The sequence below is a fragment of the Trichoderma citrinoviride genome (genome assembly GCF_003025115.1).
Source record: "Trichoderma citrinoviride strain TUCIM 6016 unplaced genomic scaffold BBK36scaffold_6, whole genome shotgun sequence".
In the NCBI taxonomy this organism is placed as follows: Eukaryota; Fungi; Ascomycota; class Sordariomycetes; order Hypocreales; family Hypocreaceae; genus Trichoderma; species Trichoderma citrinoviride.
Window position 1 is genome coordinate 142,620 of NW_020194714.1, and position 21,029 is coordinate 163,648.

The following is a 21,029-nucleotide window of genomic DNA, read 5'->3' on the forward strand; positions in this document are numbered from 1 at the left end:
GGAAACCAACTGCAAAGAGAGGGGGGGAGACTGGTGACCGTGGGGACTGTAAACTGCACCCAGCATGCATGTTATTCATGTACTCATGTTGGACCAAATCAAATCAGCTGGCTCGGACTGTGATGGACTGCACATTTGGTTCTGTGATAAAAGCAAAGACGGATAAATCAAGCGAAACCGCTTCTGTAAATTATCATTAACCCAGGCAGGCCCTGTGGATATTCTTGGTATTCTCTCTATCATTACACTCTGTGACCCTGCTATAGGATGGAATGCTTCATAATTCCTATAGAAACCCCGACCAAAGACGCCAGCTAGTAGCCAAAGCCAAATGTCACCTCCCCGTATGTCGTTGCCATCCGTGCTCATATCGTGACTGATCCGCCTGGAACCGCTATGTGTAAAGACAAGAAGAGAGCGGGCAAAACATCGCCAGCGTGTTCCGGTTCGCCCCCTCGTCGCGTGTAAAACCATGGTGTAAGTCGCCGGGAGAAAAACAGGCGGGTATCTTCTCCTTCTAAAGCTTCGAAATAAATGCCGAATACTACTGGTGTAGTAGGATTAGAGTAAAGTGTGCGAGTAAGCTTGCGAGAAAGCCAATGGATTGCGGGTGCATCCTTTGGCAACATGTGCGAAGAAACAAGGGTGAGCGGCATCTGGTAATGCGCCACCTGTCGCATGTTCAAGCAGATATAAATTGAGGACGCTGATTCCAGCCTTATACCACGGACTGGCTAATGCTGGGCTTTCGCTGCCTGGTGGGCGACCAGCTATTTCTGGATGAGCCGAAGCTGAAGAATCGGCAGCGTCTGCGGTATGAACGCCTTGACGTGGTGTAGAAGTAGGCCGCGCCAAAGACGAGCGTCAGGGCAATAAACAGCACGCCCAAGTAAAACGTGTAGTGCTCGCCAATCGTCAGGAATAGCGCAGCATCCCAGCCGTGCCAGCTGCTGGCGCCGCCATGGACAAAGATGGGCGTCGTCACCTTGCCGCGGAGCATGTGAGGCGCCATATCGCCATGCTCGTCTGACAGGATGTACACCTTGCTGCTCTGGCGGCCCGCGAGAACATCGCGGACGTACGCCATCCACTGGTTGGAGTAAAACATGCAGCCCGTGCTCAGCATGTTCTCGACGTAGGGGATGCGCATCGGCAGCGCCCAGTGCAGGTCGTGGCTGGGCACGTTCTCCAGCAGCTGCGTCAGGAAGGGATGGTTGGGCTCGGTCGCGATAAAGGCATTGTTGACGCCGGCCGGGTGGGCGCCAGGCGAGACGTACGGCAGCCGCACGATGGGCGTCGAGTCGAGGGCTACGCGACAGGTGACATCGAGGTCGACGTAGATGCCGCCCGAGTGGTGCAGCAGCGCGTAGCGGAGGATGTTGGCACGCTGGATGTTCTGGGCGTAGCCGGTGTAGTGCGGCAGGATGTCGGGGTAGAACTCGGCGATGAAGGCCGTGGCGTTTACGTCGGTCCACAGGCGGTGCTCCCAGTCGGGGTGCAGGTCGGTGCAGCTGGAGATGGCGGCCTGATACTTGGCGACGCTGGCGTTGCCCAGGGCGATCTGGTGGATGATCTTGGGCACGACGACGGGGGGAAGCGTCGACGAGGACTCTGACGCCAGCTCTGAGACGACGGACGAGGCGTTCTCCGGGTGGCGATACAGAATGTCGGGGTGTCTGTGCAGCAGCGGGTAGAAGGTGCTGTATGTCAGGGCGATCTCGCCCAGCTCGTGGATGTGCCGCCTGAAGAGGAAGACCATCCAGAAGAGGGCGATGGCGGCCAGGGCCACGATGTTGCGGGTGCGCATGGCGGGCGGTTCGAGGAGGAGGAGGGGACAAGGAACAGAGGAAAAAAGAAGCAGTTGGTGAGAGTGGAAGAAGAGGAAGAGGAGGATGTGAGAGGGGGAAAAGAAGGGGGAGGAATGACAGAGACGTCAAATAATAAGGTTCGGGTGGTACTTGGGCAGGTTAGCGCTCTGTGCGCCTGTGTGTCTAACCAAGTCTCGTCCAAGAACCGAGAACCACCAAGAACCTCTCTGTTGGGTGCTAAGGCAGATAAGAGGAGCAGGATCGGGGATCGGCAGCGGAGATGTAAGAAATTGAAGCACTGAATAAGTAGGTGCTCTCCTTTGTCCCTTTTCCTTTTTGGCTTTGTTGCCTTTCTCCTATAGTGGCTCTCTTATCCTGTAGTATTTGTATTTTGACTCCCTCTTGTTGTCCGTCATGCGCAGTGACGGGCTGTCGCAACTGCAAGCTCCGGCAGCCGAGGCTCAAAGAAGACAAAAAGATTTTTTCTTTATAAAAAAAAAAAAAAAATTGAAATGAAGTAAGAGAGACGAAAAAATAGTCTACGACATCGCACCATTTCGGGCTTCAAGACGGAGTATGCCTAGGCACTTTACCTGACCTCTAAAGAAATTATGGGACTGGCCTGGCCGCAGCCCCCCTTTTCCTCTTCCCCTTCTCTGCTGTGTCTTACGGCCAAGAGACTTCGAACGGAACGCCTCAAACGCAATTTAGCTGGTGGCTTGCCCAAGGAACACGTCCTGTGCAGTCTCTGCAGTGCATCCCTTTAAACACCACTGCAGTTGCGCCCTTGTCCGTCTCCTTGGCGGACATGCAGCTGGGCCAGAGGGGGTATCGCATACCTGGTCGGTACCTGCGCCGAGTTGCCGCTTGTACCATTCACATGCACGCGCCATGCGTGGGTGGTGTTGTACCAGGCGGAACCCCGTCGCGGTACCTCCAGCTGTGCGATACCTCGGACTCGGAAAATGGGAATACACCAAAAACTTGAAGACGACAGCAAAAAGAGGCGGACTTGAGACTACGCAAGCTCGTTGCTTGGCACACAAATGGGCTCACGATTTGATGACGCCGTCCGTCAGATGGAAATGGCTGAGCGGCTTCACGGCAGCGCTACGACTGCAAGGTGACAGGCGGAGCTGGAGGGTGATTGGAGCATCCGCATCCATGGCGGATCGTTGTTGGACACAGGCCCTGGTCAGTCTTGCGCCTGAGGGTTGAAGGAAGAGTCGTTGCAAGCTGGGCTGGGCTGCGGGATGACTAGCACAGAGACAGTTAGAGATTCGAGACACGGAACTTGGCTGCGCTCCGGGCTGCGTCTTTTCCGCAGGCTCGAGCGGCGCCGGAGCAATTACTGCGACGTGCTCTCGAGCACAGCTTGATTCTGGCACTAGGCCGGGGTTCGGGCTGCGTGCTGGGCCCGACGCGAAGCAGGAATGCGGACGGAGGTCCAGCTGTGCGGGTGAGAGACATGGCGCGTCCCACGGAGGCTTGCAGAGCCCGGGATGCTGACTCTGGGTGCATGGTGCTACTCGATTAGTTGCTTGAGCTGGACTTTGGAGAAAGTATTACTACTAGTACTAGCAGACAAATTGATAGGGAGAGCGAGGAGGAGATGGAATCAGACGGGGCAATGACATTGTCCGCGGGTGTGGTGTTGTGTCACCTCCGCTTATATCAGCAGACGATCGTGCGGCAGAAGTCTTCTGATGGAGGAAGACATGCCATATCTCTCAGGCACAGATTAGATACTTTTCAGGAATGGGAATTATTGGAGAATACAGCAAAACCAGGCTCGTATGCTGACAAGCAAGGCAGGAGGACAGGCTGAAGGAATAATCACATCGATTCCGCGTTGCTCGCAGACACAGTCGCAGTAATAAGTCTGACAGTTGACAACAAACCAGACATGTGCAGATCTGAAGCGTTCCAGGCCCCCCTAACTGCTCTAGAAACCAAAAGAGCCCTGTACCCTGAGAAGGAGCCCCAGCAGTCCAGATCTGTGGGAAAAAAGGGGAACAGAAGGAAAACCCGAAAATAAAGTTGCCTCGGCCGGGCAGCTCCGCAAGGGGTGGCTTCGAGGGCTTCCCGTTTGCTTGCATCGAGGACCTGAATTACGGAGTCTTCGGCTCGAATCGAGAGAAACGTGGTGAGCGACGACGGCGACTAGGCAAAGTCCCGCCCTGTACCGGCTACTTTGCGCGTAGCATGTGAGACGAGACACAGTTTTGCACGGCTGTTGTGCTGAGCCCGGTCAAGTGCCGACGCTACGTCATGCCGTGCTCGTGCACCGCCGCGACTTGGCGCTACGGCACACGAGGAGCTGTGCCTGTGCTTTTATGTGTGTCTCTGCTCTCTGGTGCGTACTCCCAGGTACTGTGCCCGGCCAATGTGTACTCCGTATCAGGCCTGGACTTTGCACGGAGTTGGTGGGATAGGAGCAGGGAGACAGAGACGCTCCGATGTCTCGTGTACCGCACAGTACGGTCAAGAGCACGTGATATCTATCACGGGCGATGCTGTTCGCCATCATCACAAGCAATTTTCCGTCCAAATGCTCTCCTCGGAGCTGCAAGATGCCCGTTTCAAGCCGCTTCAATCGTACCGTCCCAGCCTGAGATTGCAGTTGCATCCCGGCTCCCGCAGCCACGGCCGTCCAGAACCAGCGACGCCATCGACAGATCAGGTGTGACGCCTGGTCGCCGTTATGCTCGCTTCAATGGTGTCGTTTCTCCGCCTCAGGAGAAGCACCACCATCCTGCTGGCCCTAACGCTATCCGTCGTCACCTTTGTGCTGCTCGCCAATCCATTGAGCCCCTCGGCAGCCATCTCCCTCTCGGTTCAGTCGAAGGGCGCCGGGCCTCGATACCCTCTTTGCAGCAATCAGACAAGCGCCAATGTGACTTGGCCGCTTCAGTCATGGCGGGCGGCAGCCGAGTCCAAATATGGCGGGCTGCTGGAAGACAAATTCACGTGGGTGGATGGTGCCCCTAACCGCGATTGATATGGTTGTACTGATGAGGGATGCTGTAGGATTGCCATGTCGACGTTCCACCGCCCCAGGGAGCTTCACCGCACCCTGACCGCGCTGCTGGCCGCCAAAATTCCGTCGCTGCACGAAATCGTCATCATCTGGAACAATTTTGACGAGAAGACGCCCGACAGCTTCGTCTCCCAGCACGGCGTGCCTGTGCGATACCGCAAGCCGACCCGCGACAGTCTCAACGAGAAGCTGTGGCCTGACCCTGAATACCGGACTCAGGCCATTCTCCTGTCTGACGACGATGTCTACTACCGCCCCGATGACCTCGAGTTCGTCTTTCAGATGTGGCGCAAGTTTGGCAAGGACAGGATGACGGGCGCGCTGGCGCGCTGCGCGACGGCTCTCCCGTCTGGCGATTGGGACTATAACTTTTGCTCCCAGAAGGCACACCAGGACGTCTACTCTATGGTGCTGACGAACCTCGCCTTTACGCACATTGCCTTTCTCGACTACTACTTTTCCGATGACCCTGCCGTTACCAAGATTCGCAAATATGTCGACGATGCCTTCAACTGCGAAGACATTGGGCTCAACTTTGTCGTCTCCATGTTGACCGGGTCAGGCCCCTTGTTAGTCCGAGGGAGCAGTCAGTACATCAACCTGGACCCTTCCGGCGGCATCAGCAGGCAGACTGGCCACATGGAGGCGCGCAGCAAGTGTCTCAACGTCTTCGCCGAAGCCTTCCAGTGCATGCCGCTGGTCAACGAAACGGGACGAATAGAGCACGGGGTGAAGCACAATGTTTGGTATAAATCTGTATGGAACCGCATCCACGGCTAGAGGGTGCGTTCATGAGGCGTTTTGATGAACCTTCTTGTTTACGTTGACATTATATGATACCTATACGGAGTACATTGAACCGATACACGACTCAACAGAGATACAAAGCACATAATAGAAAACACATATAGATGTATATGTACAGATCAAACAACATGCCCCTTTGAGGGCCTCATTCATTATACTAAGTGTGACAAACGGAAACGCAAAAGCAGAGAGGAAATAAGACACCACCAGAACACAGGCGTGGTAAATAAAGTCAACTTAATGAAATCGCCATATCAACCAAATCGACGCATGCCAAACAATCAATCCATGTCACTGCGAGTCGCTCGTTAGCAAAGCTCAATTCAGGTGGAGTGAGGAGAGGGTTGAGGAGAGGGGGGCATCTTACAGCAAAGCCAGCGTCAGGTCACCGTGAATCTTGGCCTTGAGCTCAATCTGGATATCCAGATTCAAGTCAAGCCGCAGCTTGAGCGGGTTCTTGCCGTCGTCCTTCTTGCCTCCCTGCTGCACCTGTTGCTGCTGCTGCATCTGCTGCTGCATCTGCATCTGTTGTTGTGGCTGGTACATCTGCTGCTGTCCCTGCCGTTGCTGATGGGGCACCATGCCCTGTCCCTTCTCATCATAGTCATCGTCATCGTAGTCGTCGTCTTGGACTTGGCGCAACGGGGCGCCCCTTCTTCTGCGGCGGCCCTGCGTCTTGGTTTGGGTCTGCGTTCTTTCGCGGTCGTTGCCGGCATCGTCGTCACCGCCGCCGCGAGCACCACGGGCGCCGCGGCCGCTTGAGCGTTGACGTTCGGGGGCGGGTGGTGTTGCGGGCTCGTTTTCTTCGTCGCGGTCGGAAGAGTTGTCTTCGCTTAGTTCACCCGTCCTGCCGTTTTGCTGAGAGTCTTGCTGGTGGTCTGAGGCGTTATCGTTGTCGTTGTCGTTGTCATCTTGCTGGTTTTGGTTCTGGTCTTGGTTGTCTTGGTGCTCCTGACCATCTTGGTGTTCCTGCTCCTCTCTCTTGAACTCCTGGTCTTGGGGTTTCTAAATGGCAGTTAGTTGACGGAATTATCGCTTGTTGCGCATAGATGGCTGTGAGTGTGAAAGACAAACCTCGTCTGAAGACATGATGGATGATGCTTATGGGTGTTGCAAACAGATGTTATGAGATGTCAAGCAGCTGAAGATGCAGAGAGACAATAAGAGATCAGATTATTCAATCAATTGGGATCCCGAGTAAATCCAAGATACAAGTCTTGAGTTAATACAGCAATGTCGAAATGAGGCGTAGGTCCGCGACGGCTGGCTTTTGTGGCTCTAAGAGGACAATTCGGATCACGGCCCACCATGAGGACTACCTTGATGCCGAGTGACGCAACTGCGATGTGTCTCAATCAACTTTTACACGAAGCTAGAACAGGTAAAGCAGAGAAAATAGAACAAAGGGAAAAATAAGGAAACTGAAAATCACAAAGAATCTTGGATAGCAGTAGCAAGGGGTCTGAGGTGTAAAGCCAAGCTTGACTTGCACTCCCCCCCTGTCCTGCTTTTTGGTGGCGTATATGACGTTCCAAGTTTACGTATGGGCATAATCAGACTGCATGGCATGAAACCTGTGATAGCTGGGCAACTGGGGAAGCTGCTGAGAGGGCTCACACCACACCATGGGCGTCGAGGTCATATCCAGTGAAGTCATAAGGGAAGGGGGCTAGCATGGGTTGTCTACAGTATGCTGGAATCGGACTGGGATGCCGCCCGGCCCCCACAGTTGGGGCGCGGGATCTCGATGGCTTCATGCAAGACTTCCTCATAGGCTCCAGGGTTATTTCGGGATACTACACAGATGGGGAGAAGAATCGCACACGGTCCGTCCATAAAAAACGTCATTGTACGGAAAGCCTCGTTGCCCTTCCCACCAAACTCCCTGGAACGACCATTGTTTTGCTTTGCTTGTTTTTTGTTTGCTTCATGCTCAGGCTACGGTACACACCCGGCCGACGACTTACACCATGGTCATTGGACTTCTCGCCATAACGGCGATACCCACCGTCACCGGCGTGGGCCAGGCCGTCAGCGCGCAGAAAAAGGCAAACGCAGCGAACAAGGAAAAGGAAAAGTTTCGGTTGACGGCGATAGTGGAAGAAGGATCAGAAGACGAAGACTACGAGACGGATTTCTGTGTGCTGAAAGATGGCAAGGTAAGGCGACCATGGGCGACCCATCCGAGCTGACGACGATGGGGCTGACGGAAGCCAGTTGCAAGTCAACGTCCCGCTCGACACCGAGTTCCCGGGGTACGCCTTCTGTGGCTACTACTTCACGTACCCCAGCGAAGAGAAGCACCTGGGGCTGGTGAGCACCATCTCGGACGATCCTCCGATGCTCAACTGGATATACGTCAATAAAGACACACACGCGGTGGAGTACGGCGGACGAAAAGACACCCTGGGGCACGTCATTGGGCCCTGGGGCTGGAGCAAGGACGAGACGCTGTTGACGCTGCAAGGGAATGGCGAGTGCTTCGTGGCGAAGCTCGAGCGTGGGGAGGACGGCAGCAAGCCACGGTGGTTGGTGTACTGGGATCCAGAGAATGAGATGCTGGATAACTTGGGGGCGGACGAGTGTAAGCCTGTGAAGCTGAGGAGGAGGATGTTGCTTGGCATGGACAGCAAGTATGTGAGAGACTAGGAAATGGATTACAGTATATACAGTATGCATGGAGGGCCAAGATAATGTCATTCGAAGAGTATAAGCGTGCAACTGTGTGCCCCGATGGGATAGATGGTGTGTGGCTGAACAGGGGCTTATTGCTTCATCTCGATGAGGTGGCTGAAGATCTAACAAGTGAGAGCACAGTAAAGAATGGACCGGTGACCGTTTTGTGGGAATAAACGGTTAAGAGGCCGAATTGGTGGGGAACAGCCTTACAGTACGGAGAAGGATAGTCCCAGAACATTAGCAGGATGCTGACCCTTGTCGTGTCATGCAGAAGGGGAGCCATTGATCAAGCTTGCAGGTCTACATACCAGCTATTGCTTCATGATGACTTCATAGGGGTGCTGCTGAAGGTGAGGCGTGTAAAGAGGAAAAGTAATGAACTGAATCAAGGAGGAAGAACATGAGTAGAACGTGGAAGACGGGCAGGGTCGATGATCGTGTGGTGGAGAATTAATGGGTATATCATTATGATGCTCCGGGGAATTGGAGGATTGAGACGTTGGAATATACTTGGACGGGCAAATAGCTGCTGAAGACTTACTCATACCATTCCAGTGAAGAACAGGCTTTCCTATTTTACTTTGAGAGGGTTCTTTTTTATCCCTTCGACTTTTATCGATTCTCGTCTCATCCATCTCATCTCACCTTTCACTTATACACGGCATCTCACACACGTCCACCACCGAGTACTCACATAACCGCACAACACAACACAACACCACCAAACCGCAAACATGTCAAGTCGCTCCGCAGAGAAAGATCGCACCGACTCCGCCGAAGACTACGGCTCCGACTCGGCTACCGAATCAGTGCCCCCTCCCCAGCCTCGCCGGAGACAACGAACGCAGACGCAGCAGCGACAGCAGCAGCAGCGCGGCGGTCAGACCAACGCCGGGCCGCTGGACCAGCTGCCCGTGGGCGGCGAGCTGGGCCAGGTCGGGCAGACGGCCAACGGGGTGCTGGGCGGCGTCACGAACACGCTGGGCAGCGTCACGAACAATGCCGTGGACAACCAGGAGAAGGGCGATGGCGGCAAGAGCGACACGTTGAGGTTGCGGCTGGATCTGAACTTGGATATTGAGATTCAGCTCAAGGCCAAGATCCATGGTGATTTGGAGCTGGCGTTGCTGTAAGTCAAACTTGTTCCCCTGTTTCCTTTTTTTTACCTATCTTTCCATTCCCTCCCTTTCACGAAACAGCACCCAAAGAAAAAAGCCCAGGTTTATTCTTTGTTACTCGTTCTCTCCATCTCCATCCGCGTCCTACTGGGTAGCACATTATCTTACCAATGCGGCACCCGCATCTCTCTCTTCAGGACCGGCTAGTTATGGGGACGAACAAACAAAGAAGAAACCACCACCACCCATATCTTCCGCATTTAATAGAAAACAAAACACGAACACGGCTAACGGTGTTGCTCTTGTTTCACGGCACCAGGAACTGAGACAATCAACTGCACCGACGACGGCGCTCTCTGCTTTTTAATGACGAGGGGCGCTCCTCTTTCGACACGAAGCCGCGCAAATTCGGGGCTTTGGACGGTTTTGGGACGCTCTCTTTACGATTCACTGGTTTTTTTTCTTTACACATGTTTATTTTGCCTTTTGTTCTAATGGTAAAGCCTTTGTATGATCTTGGATGAGGGGATGAAGAATGAAAGGGCTGTTAGTGTATTGGAGTTGAACCAATTACAATGCGGGAGGATGAATGCTGCCCTGTTTTTCATAGTGGGTTTCTTGCGATCTACTGCACGAAAGTTGCTTGTCAATAAAGATGCGACGGAAGCATCCCCTTCTAGCTGTTAATACCACGAATGACCATAATTCGGAAATTCTCCCTCTCCCTCCATATCCAACGTAATTTTTTTTTGATATCGATGATACAGAGGCTGCGGAAAAGCGGCAGCCACAGCGTCTCACCAGCCACGAGGTAGTCCGAGCTCGTCCCACAAGCTCGGTGTAGCCACACTTGCCACAGTCTGTTGCAGATATTCTCCGTACGACAACTTGTTCTAGCTCCAGCTGCCACAGTGCTGCGCCACCACTGCCATGCGGATGGGGTGTCACTTGTGGCTGTTGACTTTCTTCGACCTTGGATGGATCGGGAAGGGTTCCGAGGAACTAGACAGAAGTGGACGGAAGAAGCGGTTCCAGCTGGTGAAGCCTGCAGAAACAAGTATTATCATGAAGGGCTTATATTCGTGGTACTGTATCTACAAGGTATTGTAATTATTAACGGAGTGCTATACAAAATGCAGCCGGTGTAAGAGAGTTGGGACAAACAAGGCACATGCATGGGTTAGCTGCTTCATGTAAGTTGAGCTGGGCTGATATTGCTCTATAATTCGTGGACAAACCCCTGTCGGCAGCATCGTAAGAATCTGGGCACGATCGGCGCCCAGATGCGAGCATGTCGTCATCCCAGGCCTTGGCCTCGTTTTCCGCACATGATGACGCATATGCCTTGTTTTTGCTCTGTTGCTGATACTGTACTGTAGGCAACTCGATAGAAGATGGCTTCCCTAGTATTGAAGCTCTGGAACTCGTTTGTAACTGTGTGTGATCGATAGAGCAATTACATCAGTGTAAGCCCTCGGTTTAGTCAAATCTCCATCTCAGTCTCATTCACACCAGAAGACTCACTGTCTTTACACTGCTGCTTGCCATATTGTTATGATGCCTCATCTGCCGTCTCCGTCCAAGAGCCCGGATATGCCGCCAAAGCAGGGAGATCGACAGGAACGACGACGCTCATCAGGCCACAGACTCGTCATGTTGCCCCGACCAGAAGACGACAAGAAAGACTCTCACAACACCAACAACACTAGCAGCAACAACAATGAAAACGGCACTCAAAACAATGAGGAGAAAAGCGGCAGCGCAAAACCAAAGAACCCGGACATTCAGATCCCCAGCATACACCCCATAGAGCACGGAGAGTCGCTGGCGTCTCGCGCCGAGGGTTTGGTGGGCAAGTTTGTCGATGAGTTTGGCAACATCCTGGACTGGGATGGGACGGTGCTGGGGTCGGTAGAGGGCGATCTTCCGTCCATGGTGGGACGGCCTGTGTCGGAGTCGGGGGAGATTCTGGATAGTGCGGGAGAGGTGGTGGGATATGTGTCTGAGAACCACACGAAGCCGACTCTAAGTGATCTGGAAGGGGGGTTGAAGATTGACGGGGACGGGAACATCTACAACAAGAAAGGCGAAATCGTTGGAAAGATGAATAAGCCGTCAACAGGGGAGAAACAGGGGGAGACATCAGGACAGCAGAGTAAGGGCGAAGGAAAAGCTTCAAATGATGCGGGCAAGGCGAATGCCTCAACAGGACCGAGCCCGTCGGAGGTGTACCTGGATGTCAAGTCGACTCATGATGGCATCCAGCTGATCATCAAGATACCCACCGTGTTTAGAAGTTAACGGTGAGAGGATTCTTTTACACGGATTGACTGTTTTTGTTCTGGATATCCGGGTGGTAGGATGGCGCATTCAGGAGTTATTTCGGCCGGGTCGTCTAGTGATGGACAATCGTCCGAGACGAAACCACAAGAGAATAGTGTAATCTCGAAACTTAATTCCACCGAGAACATGAGATTTTCGCATCCGCATACACTATTTCCATGACGATCATCGTCATAGCAACCGACGGGAGCCCTACAGTACTGTGCAGCACCTCGAGCACGTTGGGCATCCTCGTCCAACAATTAAAGGGGTGCATAACCGCCACACGCTTATCCCTACTCCCCCATTATTAGAAACCTGTTTCAAACGTGCGATATCCAGCGCCACATGATAAATGAACACGACACCCATCCAGTTTAGCTGTGGCGAGTGTGGCTTGGCTCACGAGAAAGATCGCTCCCTCGGGCCCTTTCTCTCATGGAGGTCATCCCTGTTCTCAGTCTTATAGCTGCCGCACTATTGTAAGCTCCAAACAGCTTCTCAACCTGTCCGAGAGCTGGCAAACTGCCCGTGGCTTTCTTGTCTGATATCATTGTGATATGATATCCCCTTGTTTAACGTGTGCCTTGCGTGTCCCGTCCAGCCATGGTGCTCTTTATATGGGGGTTATCCATGCTGGGTAGACGTAAGATGGGGTCTCATGTGCGTCATGACGCGTTTTTACGATCCGGACGGCATGAGATGCAGCTTTCCATCGAGATCAAAGATTACCGCGGTGACGCTGTGGGATAGGAGATTTGCATGTTGGGCCTTGTAGGTTGAGGCCGGTGTGTGTGTTTGGCTGGTGCGAGCTTGTGTAGTTTGATAGAAGTTGGTATGATGAAAGGCCGCAACTTTATTTCTTGTCAGCTCTCTCTGTGTATATATAGCTATGAAAAGACAAGAAAAGTATGGCTTTAATTGTGTCAACCGACCAAAAACTACACACCACTTCAAGTGATATTTAAATGACACTCAATTTGAACGATTAAACTCAATTCTTTGTGAATCTGAGACTATACAGAAACTACTGAGACTTGAATCAACATGCCGTTTCCAAAGCCAGTCGCTGTTCAGGGGGGTTGGCAAGTTAAGGAGAGTCCCTCTACGGAGAAGGCAAACCCAGGTAAGTCATTCGACCCCTTTCCATCCGGCCATCTTCAGTCGTGAGATCACATCTGACGAGTCTCATGAACAGTCGACGTCCGATCTATCCCTCGGTCTGCCGCTGGTGTCGTGACCGACTCTGGCGACATTCTGGACCGTTCCGGCAAGGCCATCGGAAAGATCAAGCAAACAGAAGAGTCCGGCGATCTCGTTGGAAACGCCGTCACAGCCTCAGGTGATGTCCTAGATTCGTCCGGAAACGTCCTCACCAAGGCCCTCCTCAACCTTGGCGGCGAAGAGGGTGATGATGAGGGCGAAGAAGAGCACGAGGAAGAGCACGAGGAGGAGGGCGAGGGCGAGGGCGAAGGCGAATACACCACCGAGACTGGCAACAAGGACCAAAAGTCCGGCGGCTGGGACCTCATGGGAAAGGGAAAGTCGGCCGTCGAGACAGCTGGCAACCTTCAGAAGCCCGTTTCTCAGGGACTGGACCTGGTTAGTAGGACGCAGAAACCCAGCTCAGAGGAGCAAAGTTCGACCACTGACTCGACGATCCAGATGAGTCAAAGTGACAAGCAGCCCCAGGAAGAGGCCGAAGGACAAGCAAAGGATCTCGAGAAGGACACCGGAAAGGAGGAAGAGGCCCCCATCTCTATGGAAGACAAGACAGAAGAGGCGCAAGAGAAGGGCCAGGACTTCAAAGACCAGGGCGAGGACAAGCTCCAGGAGGAAGTCCCCAAGCCCATGGACGAGGAAGCGCCCAAAGAGGGCGAGACCACCGGTGATGTGCTAGAGAAGCCCGACGAAGCTGCGGAGGGTGCGAAGGAGGGCGAGAAGCCTCTCGAAGAGCAACAAGACCTCACACAAGAAGAGAAGGACAAGCTGGAAGAAGAAAAGAAGATTGACTTCTCGGAGCTCAAGGGATGCAAGGTCAACAAGGCCGGCAACCTCGTCAACAAGGACGGCGACATCATCGGACGCTTGATTGAGGGTGACGCCAAGAAGCTCATCGGCAAGAGAGCAGACGAGGAGGGAAGAATCTGGGACGACTCCGGAAATGTCATTGGCAAGGCCGAGCCTCTCTCCCACTCGGAGCGTGGCGACGAAAAGGACTTTGCTCCCTTCGAGAACTTCCCCGATGCTACTGTCGAGGCAGACGGTCGTGTCATGGACAACGGACGGCAGGTCGGCGTCGTCGTCGAGGGCGATCCCAAGCGTCTCAAGGGCAGCCGCGTCGACGAAGATGGCGACATCTTGGACCGACGCGGAAACGTCGTTGGCAAGGCTGAGGCCTGGGACGAGCCCGAGCCTGAGCCTGAAGCTGCTGTCGACAAGTCTTCGCTGGCTGGAAAGAGAGTCAACAAGGCTGGCAACGTTGTCGACGGCTCAGGCGCCATTTGGGGCAGAGTCGTTGAGGGTAACGTCAAATCTCTCGTGGGACGTATGTGCGACAAGAATGGCAACGTTCTCAGTGAGTCCGGCGACATCATTGGCAAGGCTGAGCTTGTCAGCGAAGGCGAGCGAGAGGGCATGAAAGAAGGCCCCTTTGCTGAGCTGTCTGGCTGCACCATTGCCAAGGACGGCAAGGTCGTCACGCCTTCGGGCGATGTTGTGGGGAGACTCGTCGAGGGTGACCCCAAGAAGCTGTTTGGCCGCTCCGTTGACGAGGACGGCGACGTTGTCGACAGCAATGGAAACGTCCTCGGCAAGGCTGAGCGCTGGCAGGAGGAGGAAGTTGAGCGGAAGAAGGCTCCTTACGCGGGCCGCAAGGTGAACCGCGACGGCAACGTCGTCGACGAAGAGGGCAACATCATCGCCAAGCTCGTCAGCGGCGACATCAGCGCTTGCTCTGGCAAGGAGGTTGACGATGACGGTGATGTGGTCAACTACAAGGGCCAAGCGGTCGGACATGTTGCCCTCCTGGAGGATATCCCCAAGGAGACTGAAGAAGACATGAAGAAGAAGGAAGCGGCCGAGAAAGACCGCGAGCTGGCCAAGAAGCTGGCTGTCTGTATCGAGCAGTCTCTCGACAAGGTCCGGCCCATCTGCAAGATGATCACGGACAAGATCAACACTGCTGAGCGGACGCCCAAGGAGGAGCTCGATGAGGAGCAGCTGGTGCGCGAGGTGAAGCCCCTTATTGAGGAGGGAGGCAAGATCTTGACTGAGACCAACGGCACCATCCGCGGTCTTGATCCCGACGGTCGTATCCAGCGCAATGCTAAGCACAAGGCGGGCACCAAGGAGGCGACGCCGGAGGAGTATCATCTCGCTGATGTGCTCAAGGAGGTGAGTTTGGACGACTACACTTGGAAAATGCTGAGAATGAGGTTGCTAACAAGTTGATTTGCAGCTTACTGGCACCGTTACCCAGACTATCGACAACGCAAAGAGCAAGATTGAGGGCATGCCGCACGCCAAGAAGGAGCTCAACCCTCTTTGGGGACTGTTGGCGGAGCCTCTGTTCCAAATCATTGCCGCCGTTGGACTGTTGTTGAACGGTGTTCTTGGTCTCGTCGGCAAGCTGGTGAGTATCTACATCTATCATCTCACTGAAGCCATTACAGAACATACGCTAATACGGTATACAGTTGAGCGGCCTTGGCCTTGGTGGATTAGTTGACAACCTCCTCGGAACGCTTGGGTTGAACAAGGTTCTCGACGGTCTTGGACTTGGCAGTGTGACTGGCGCTCTCACTGGCAAGAACCAGAAGAAGAAATAAGTGATACCTTTTTCTTTTGTTCTGTCTATTAGGAACATGACTGTTATGATTGGATGATTACTTATCAGAATGGGTTGGAAATGGTGGGCGGAAACGGAAAACGAAGCTGGAAATCCGCTTGTAATGCTTGCATGATCACGATGTATGATTCTTAGTGTTTAGTGTACGATTTCCCATAGTATCCCTGTATTGTTAGTTATCCCATGTTAATGATGTTGATTATAATGAAGACACTGTTTGGTGATTAGAGATGCCTCGGCTCGTTGACGTGGCTGCAGGGTAGCATTGAAGCAAGCCCATTTCCGTGGTGGCGATATCTCGTCATTCACTCTTGCACTACCTTACTTCAACCTCTCAGAGTCAATTCTCTCGCCGAAGAAGTGATTGCAGAGAATTGATACTGGTAGCGATACAAGTTGATAGTAACATCCCCAGATCACAACTATAATGGCTAAAATTGTCTTTTTGATGGCCGACTATGGCCACGATCCTACAGGTAAGCAGCCAGACAGTAGCAACGCGCCGAGCGATGAGGCTCACCATCCGCACAGAGACCTGTGGACCTTATACAGCCTTCAAGGCTGCCGGCTTCGACGTCAGTTTCGCGACTGAAGCAGGCAAATCGCCTCAATGCGACACCAAAATGCTGCAAGGCCTCACACAGCGCCTTCTGGTATGCCTTTGCGCCCTGTGGGAAGCGCTTTAGGTTACGCTTCAACTGACTGGCTTTGTAGGGCGCATCTTCTTCCATTGTCAAACAGTATCGCGTCATGGCTGAATCAGAGGAATGGAAGCATCCTCTGTCCTGGTCCGACGAGCAATTCTCGCTCGACGCGTTCAATCTCGTGTTTCTCCCCGGTGGACACGACAAGGCCGTGAGGCAGATCATTGACTCTGATAGAGTCCACAAGCTGCTCGCAGACTTCTTCCCCAAGACGAGAAAGCCCAGCAACAAGGCCGTCGGGGCGGTTTGTCACGGCGTCATGGTGCTGTCAGAGTCGAAGCATCCTGATGGGAGCAGCGTCATTCGCGATTGCGTGACGACGGCGTTGCCGGCGAGGTTCGAGCAAGTCGCGTTTTGGGGCACGCGTCTGTTCCTGGGAGACTACTACAAGACGTACGGGGCTGGGAGTGAGAATGTCGAAGACTCGGTAAGTTTTGACAATTGAACGATGCTGGGAGGCATCAGGGTGAGGAGAGGGCTGAAATGCTGACGTGAAGAAACAACTCTCATAGGTGCGAAAAGTGTTGGCGAGTCCTGCACAGTTCAAGAATAGCATCATGCCATCCCCGTAAGTCCAGCTGAGGGCGTTTCCTGAATTCCAACTTTCAAAATGCCGGCTAATATTGTGTGTCTCTAGCTTCGTTGTTGAGGATGACAACTACAACTACATTACGGCGAGATTCCCCGGCGACGTAGAACTTTTGTCGCAGAAGCTAGTTAAGCTAGTGCAAAGCTTTTGAGCTTGCGGAAATAATAGCCATCGTACCTGGTTTTTTTTCTGGTTGTTTGGTTTCTTCGTTGCCGGTGCGGCCGAGTTAATGAGATCCGGGGCGTGGGGAAGCAAGGCGGAGAAAACAAGGGCATGGGTGCTTCGTATGTCTGCAGAGTGAGATTTTGAAGCTGTATCCACAGAACGATTTGGAAGATGCATACATTGAAAAACCAGTCCGATCTTTCGGCAGAATCAGGCCGTTCTCTTTGTCTAGACCATTCGATTGAGCATTGCGACCGCAGTTGTGCGGTTCACATGATTCAGGTCGTTGTTCAATCAAACATTCAAGCCATACGCCATACGCCATAAGAACGACCATCAAGCATTCCGGGATCGAGTAATAACCTCGAATATAAAACTTGACATTGACAGGCAACCAAAATGGTTGAAGAAAGGGCGAACTCCACAGATATAACTACTCTCGCACGGCACTCGCGCCTCAGCTGGAGCTCTCTGGTTGTGTTGCATCCGGGTGCCTTATTAACACACAACCACTCTACGCGATGGTAGAGAGGATCAGCCTCCAATGCTACCATGCCATGCAACTTGCCTCTCTTTGTGGGGTTCCCCAGAAAGTTGTTTGGTGCATTGAGAATGACGGAGCTTCTCCTTTTTGCGGGCAGTAATCCGGATCTCAATCACTGCAGCTGCAAAGTACGACACCCAAAGCTGTGTGCCGTCGGCAGAAGTTATGCTCGATGATGGTTGATCCCTGCCGTGTCGATGCTGTTTCCGTGGGGTAAAAAAACACCAAGGGGGAATCAAATGCAGTGTGCTCCCCTGCATCGTTCCATTGCTAGCCCGGGCTCTCCCCGCACGCCAGTTGGAAAAGGGCCGAGATGTCGGGTTTCTCCTCCGTACGAGCTGGAGTTGCTCGGTAGAGCCTCCCATCAAGGAACGTTAGCCTCGTTGGCACGAGAGATGAGATGTGATTTCTCCCCGGACGACGACAGGGGGAAAGTTAGCAGGTTGAGGGGAATGCCGGATGGTTCGACCGTGACATGCTTGTTTTGCTGGCTTCTCCGCAGAAGGTTGACCCGCCGACATGGATGGGATTGGATTGACGTCTGTTGTTGCTTCGTGATTGTTGATGGAGTCGAATTGTCCGTCCGTCCGGTTGCCGGTTCTGCCAGGGCGAGGGACGATGATGAGTATAAAAGGGAATGGGCAATCCGGTGACTGAGAGAGGAGCCGGCTGTTTTAGCAAGCGATTCAAGACACGGGGGACATATCAAAAAATATAGCAGGCTTGGACTCATCTCGCCTGTTATCCTCTGCAAAGATGCGGTTCGCGTCATTGTTCCTCGGCCTGGCTGCCATTGTCGCCGGAGATCCTCTGCCACCGGCTCAGGACGTCGAGGCCAGGCACTCTTCAGGTTACTGGTATGAGAAGATCCAGCACAACGGCATTAGTCCGTTCATTGCCGATGGCAAGAACTGGAAAGTCTTCCGCAACGTCAAGACCGACTTTGGAGCCAAGGGAGACGGCGTCACGGACGACTGGGCTGCCATTCAAGCCGCCTTTGACTATGCCAATGCCACCGACAACCGTAGCTCTGGCGCCTGGGGCACGACGGGCGCCCCTGCTGTCGTGTACATCCCGGCTGGCACGTACCGTCTAAGCAAGCCTCTCCAGTCATATGTCGACACCGTTGTCATGGGTGATCCCACCAACAGGCCGGTGCTCCAGGCCTCGCCCGACTTTACCGACCCTTTCCTCTACCTGGGGTATGACCCCAACTATGACTCGACGACCAACTTTTACATCGGACTGAAGAATGTTGTGCTGGACTCTACCAAGGTGCCCCTTGCGCACAACATTACGCTTCTCAACTGGGCTGTGAGCCAGGCCGTGCAGCTTACCAATGTCTTGTTCAACATGCCGAATGGAGGCGTGGCGCACACTGGATTGTCGATGCCTCAGGGAGGTTCGCCTCTGATGATTAACGATGTTGTGTTCCAAGGCGGGTCTGTTGGCATTCGCATGAACGAGCAGCAGTATCACTTCAAGGGCATCACGTTCAAAAGTACGTTTACGATTTGTTTCTCTACAAGTCACTACGTACTTGACTCTGGTTACTAACGTTGTCAACTCCTGCAGACCAGGACATTGGCTTGAAGCTCGACAAGCTCTTTGAAGGCACTGGCCAGGCTTTGCACTTTGAGTCGTGCAAAGTCGGCATTGAGACTACAAACAACAACACTGGATTCTTTGCTCTCATCGATTCGACGGCCAAGAATGTCAACATCCTGTGGAACGCTGCGGCCTCACCCACAGCCCAGGGATCAATGGTCCTTGAGAACGTCCAAGTGGACAAGTCTGTCAAATCTGTAAGCTGCATCCCTTATCAGAAGAGGCGGAAGGCATACATAAGATCAGTGAGCAAAGAACTAACACCTCAGTTAGACTGTCACCGCCGGAGGAAAAAGCGTTCTCAAGGGATCAGTCAGACCCGGCCAGTCATGGATCTGGGGCAACGTTTACGGCCCTTCCAACGGTCAACGTGCGCAGGGCAAATTCTTCCCTGCTTCCCGCCCTCTGGCACTGGTCGATATCACTGGCTCTTACCATGCCGTCGCTCCACCAACCTTCCAGGAGTACAGCGTGGACCAGGTGATTAACGTCAAGTCTGTTCGCGGGCTGCCGGTTGCCGGCGATGGCGTTACAGATGAGTGAGTAATGGTCAATAGATTTGATGAAACGCCAACTAAAATTTGCGATTCAGTACGAGGAACCTTCAAAAGATCATCAACCAGGCTGCTGGCAAGAATGTTCTGTTCTTCCCTCACGGAACATATCTCGTTAGCGATACCCTCGTCATCCCCCCTGGAAGCCGGTAAGTCACGGCAGCATTGACCGCAAAGATAGTCCATCCTTGCTAATGGACCCCCCAGGTTCCACGGCGAGGTCTGGTCCGAAATCAGCGCCACCGGCAACAAGTTCAAGAACGCCAACAAGCCCGTCGCCATGGTCCAGGTCGGAAAGCCCGGCCAGATTGGCGTCGCCCAATTCGTCGACATGCTCTTCACCGTCGCCGACATTCTCCCCGGCTGCAAGCTCGTCGAGGTGAACATGGCCGGCTTGAAGGCCGGAGACGTGGGCTTCTTCAACTCGCACTTCCGCATCGGAGGAGCGAGGGGATCCAAGGTGCAGACCAACTGCGATGATCCTGCTACATGCAAGGCTGCGAGACTGTGCGCCCACCTTACGACGACGTCGTCTTCGTACTGGGAGAACAGCTGGTGCTGGAGTGCGGACCACGATCTTGATGATGACAATGGCGCGAACCCTTCCACTGCTGGTGGCTTCTTGATCGAGTCTACGAGGGCCACTTGGATGCTGGGTATCGGCAGCGAGCACAACTCTTTGTACCAGCTCAACGTCTACAAGGCAAAGAACGTCTTTGTGGGCTTCCAGCAGAGCGAGACGCCATACTGGCAGGGCAACAACTCCGGTCTCCTGACGCCTCTGCCATGGACAAACTCCCTGTTGGCCAGCGATCCCGATTTCAGCTGGTGCGCCCCCGACGACGCTCAGTGCCGCATGGCTGTCTTCCAGTATATCCACGACTCGAGCAACGTCAATGCCTACGGAGGCGGATACTGGGTCTTCTTCAACGGCATCAACCGCGATGGCTGCTCGGCCGAGTGTCAGCAGAACGCCGTCATTTACGCCGACAACCAGCAGCTGTACAGCTATGGCGTGAGCACGCACAACGTGAGAACGATGGTTCTGGAGTCGGAAAGGGGAAAGGATGTGGCGGAAGTTGTGGATACGGCGAATGCGGGAGGTTGGCAGAGTCATGGCGGTGTTATGGCTGCTTATCTGGGGCAGAGTGGCTTCTGAGTCTTGACCGATATATGAGAGGATGAAGGAATGATATTAATGATGGGTGTGGTCAGCACTACAGATTGGCTAACCAGCATCC

At 53.6% G+C, this 21,029-nt stretch overlaps 9 protein-coding genes across 9 annotated transcripts; 7 read left to right on the forward strand and 2 right to left on the reverse strand.

The window, feature by feature from the left end:
- Positions 1-718: 718 nt before the first annotated feature.
- On the reverse strand, positions 719-1,807 carry BBK36DRAFT_1118423 (glycosyltransferase family 32 protein; the record flags this gene model as incomplete). Its single annotated transcript, XM_024890475.1, has 1 exon — positions 719-1,807. One exon carries the CDS (start codon positions 1,805-1,807, stop codon positions 719-721), a length of 1,089 nt encoding a protein of 362 aa, XP_024749991.1.
- A 2,717-nt stretch (positions 1,808-4,524) lies between these two features.
- BBK36DRAFT_1117543 (glycosyltransferase family 64 protein) lies at positions 4,525-5,628 on the forward strand (the record flags this gene model as incomplete). Its single annotated transcript, XM_024890363.1, has 2 exons — positions 4,525-4,778; positions 4,839-5,628. 2 exons carry the CDS (start codon positions 4,525-4,527, stop codon positions 5,626-5,628), a joined length of 1,044 nt encoding a protein of 347 aa, XP_024749992.1.
- A 308-nt stretch (positions 5,629-5,936) lies between these two features.
- BBK36DRAFT_1158638 (hypothetical protein) lies at positions 5,937-6,744 on the reverse strand (the record flags this gene model as incomplete). The annotated part of the gene is made up of 3 exons (XM_024894126.1): positions 5,937-5,949; positions 6,023-6,660; positions 6,730-6,744. The coding sequence occupies 3 exons, from the start codon at positions 6,742-6,744 to the stop codon at positions 5,937-5,939; spliced, it is 666 nt and encodes a 221-aa protein (XP_024749993.1).
- An 881-nt stretch (positions 6,745-7,625) lies between these two features.
- Positions 7,626-8,304, forward strand: BBK36DRAFT_1117674 (hypothetical protein; the record flags this gene model as incomplete). Its single annotated transcript, XM_024890383.1, has 2 exons — positions 7,626-7,814; positions 7,873-8,304. The coding sequence occupies 2 exons, from the start codon at positions 7,626-7,628 to the stop codon at positions 8,302-8,304; spliced, it is 621 nt and encodes a 206-aa protein (XP_024749994.1).
- Positions 8,305-9,068: 764 nt separating this feature from the next.
- Positions 9,069-9,467, forward strand: BBK36DRAFT_1117960 (hypothetical protein; the record flags this gene model as incomplete). The annotated part of the gene is made up of 1 exon (XM_024890419.1): positions 9,069-9,467. The coding sequence occupies one exon, from the start codon at positions 9,069-9,071 to the stop codon at positions 9,465-9,467; it is 399 nt and encodes a 132-aa protein (XP_024749995.1).
- Positions 9,468-11,105: 1,638 nt separating this feature from the next.
- Positions 11,106-11,753, forward strand: BBK36DRAFT_1198074 (hypothetical protein; the record flags this gene model as incomplete). The annotated part of the gene is made up of 1 exon (XM_024897020.1): positions 11,106-11,753. One exon carries the CDS (start codon positions 11,106-11,108, stop codon positions 11,751-11,753), a length of 648 nt encoding a protein of 215 aa, XP_024749996.1.
- Positions 11,754-13,304: 1,551 nt separating this feature from the next.
- On the forward strand, positions 13,305-15,604 carry BBK36DRAFT_1168213 (hypothetical protein; the record flags this gene model as incomplete). Its single annotated transcript, XM_024895150.1, has 3 exons — positions 13,305-15,170; positions 15,235-15,408; positions 15,473-15,604. 3 exons carry the CDS (start codon positions 13,305-13,307, stop codon positions 15,602-15,604), a joined length of 2,172 nt encoding a protein of 723 aa, XP_024749997.1.
- Positions 15,605-16,051: 447 nt separating this feature from the next.
- BBK36DRAFT_1135148 (class I glutamine amidotransferase-like protein) lies at positions 16,052-17,241 on the forward strand (the record flags this gene model as incomplete). Its single annotated transcript, XM_024892541.1, has 6 exons — positions 16,052-16,100; positions 16,156-16,277; positions 16,339-16,755; positions 16,841-16,896; positions 16,966-17,084; positions 17,123-17,241. The coding sequence occupies 5 exons, from the start codon at positions 16,052-16,054 to the stop codon at positions 17,066-17,068; spliced, it is 747 nt and encodes a 248-aa protein (XP_024749998.1). The 3' UTR covers positions 17,069-17,084; positions 17,123-17,241.
- Positions 17,242-18,004: 763 nt separating this feature from the next.
- BBK36DRAFT_1135149 (glycoside hydrolase family 55 protein) lies at positions 18,005-20,953 on the forward strand. Its single transcript, XM_024892542.1, is given in 7 exon segments — positions 18,005-18,281; positions 18,372-19,125; positions 19,138-19,139; positions 19,202-19,431; positions 19,508-19,773; positions 19,827-19,937; positions 19,996-20,953. The coding sequence occupies 6 exon segments, from the start codon at positions 18,383-18,385 to the stop codon at positions 20,945-20,947; spliced, it is 2,304 nt and encodes a 767-aa protein (XP_024749999.1). The 5' UTR covers positions 18,005-18,281; positions 18,372-18,382; the 3' UTR covers positions 20,948-20,953.
- The last annotated feature ends 76 nt before the right edge of the window (positions 20,954-21,029 follow it).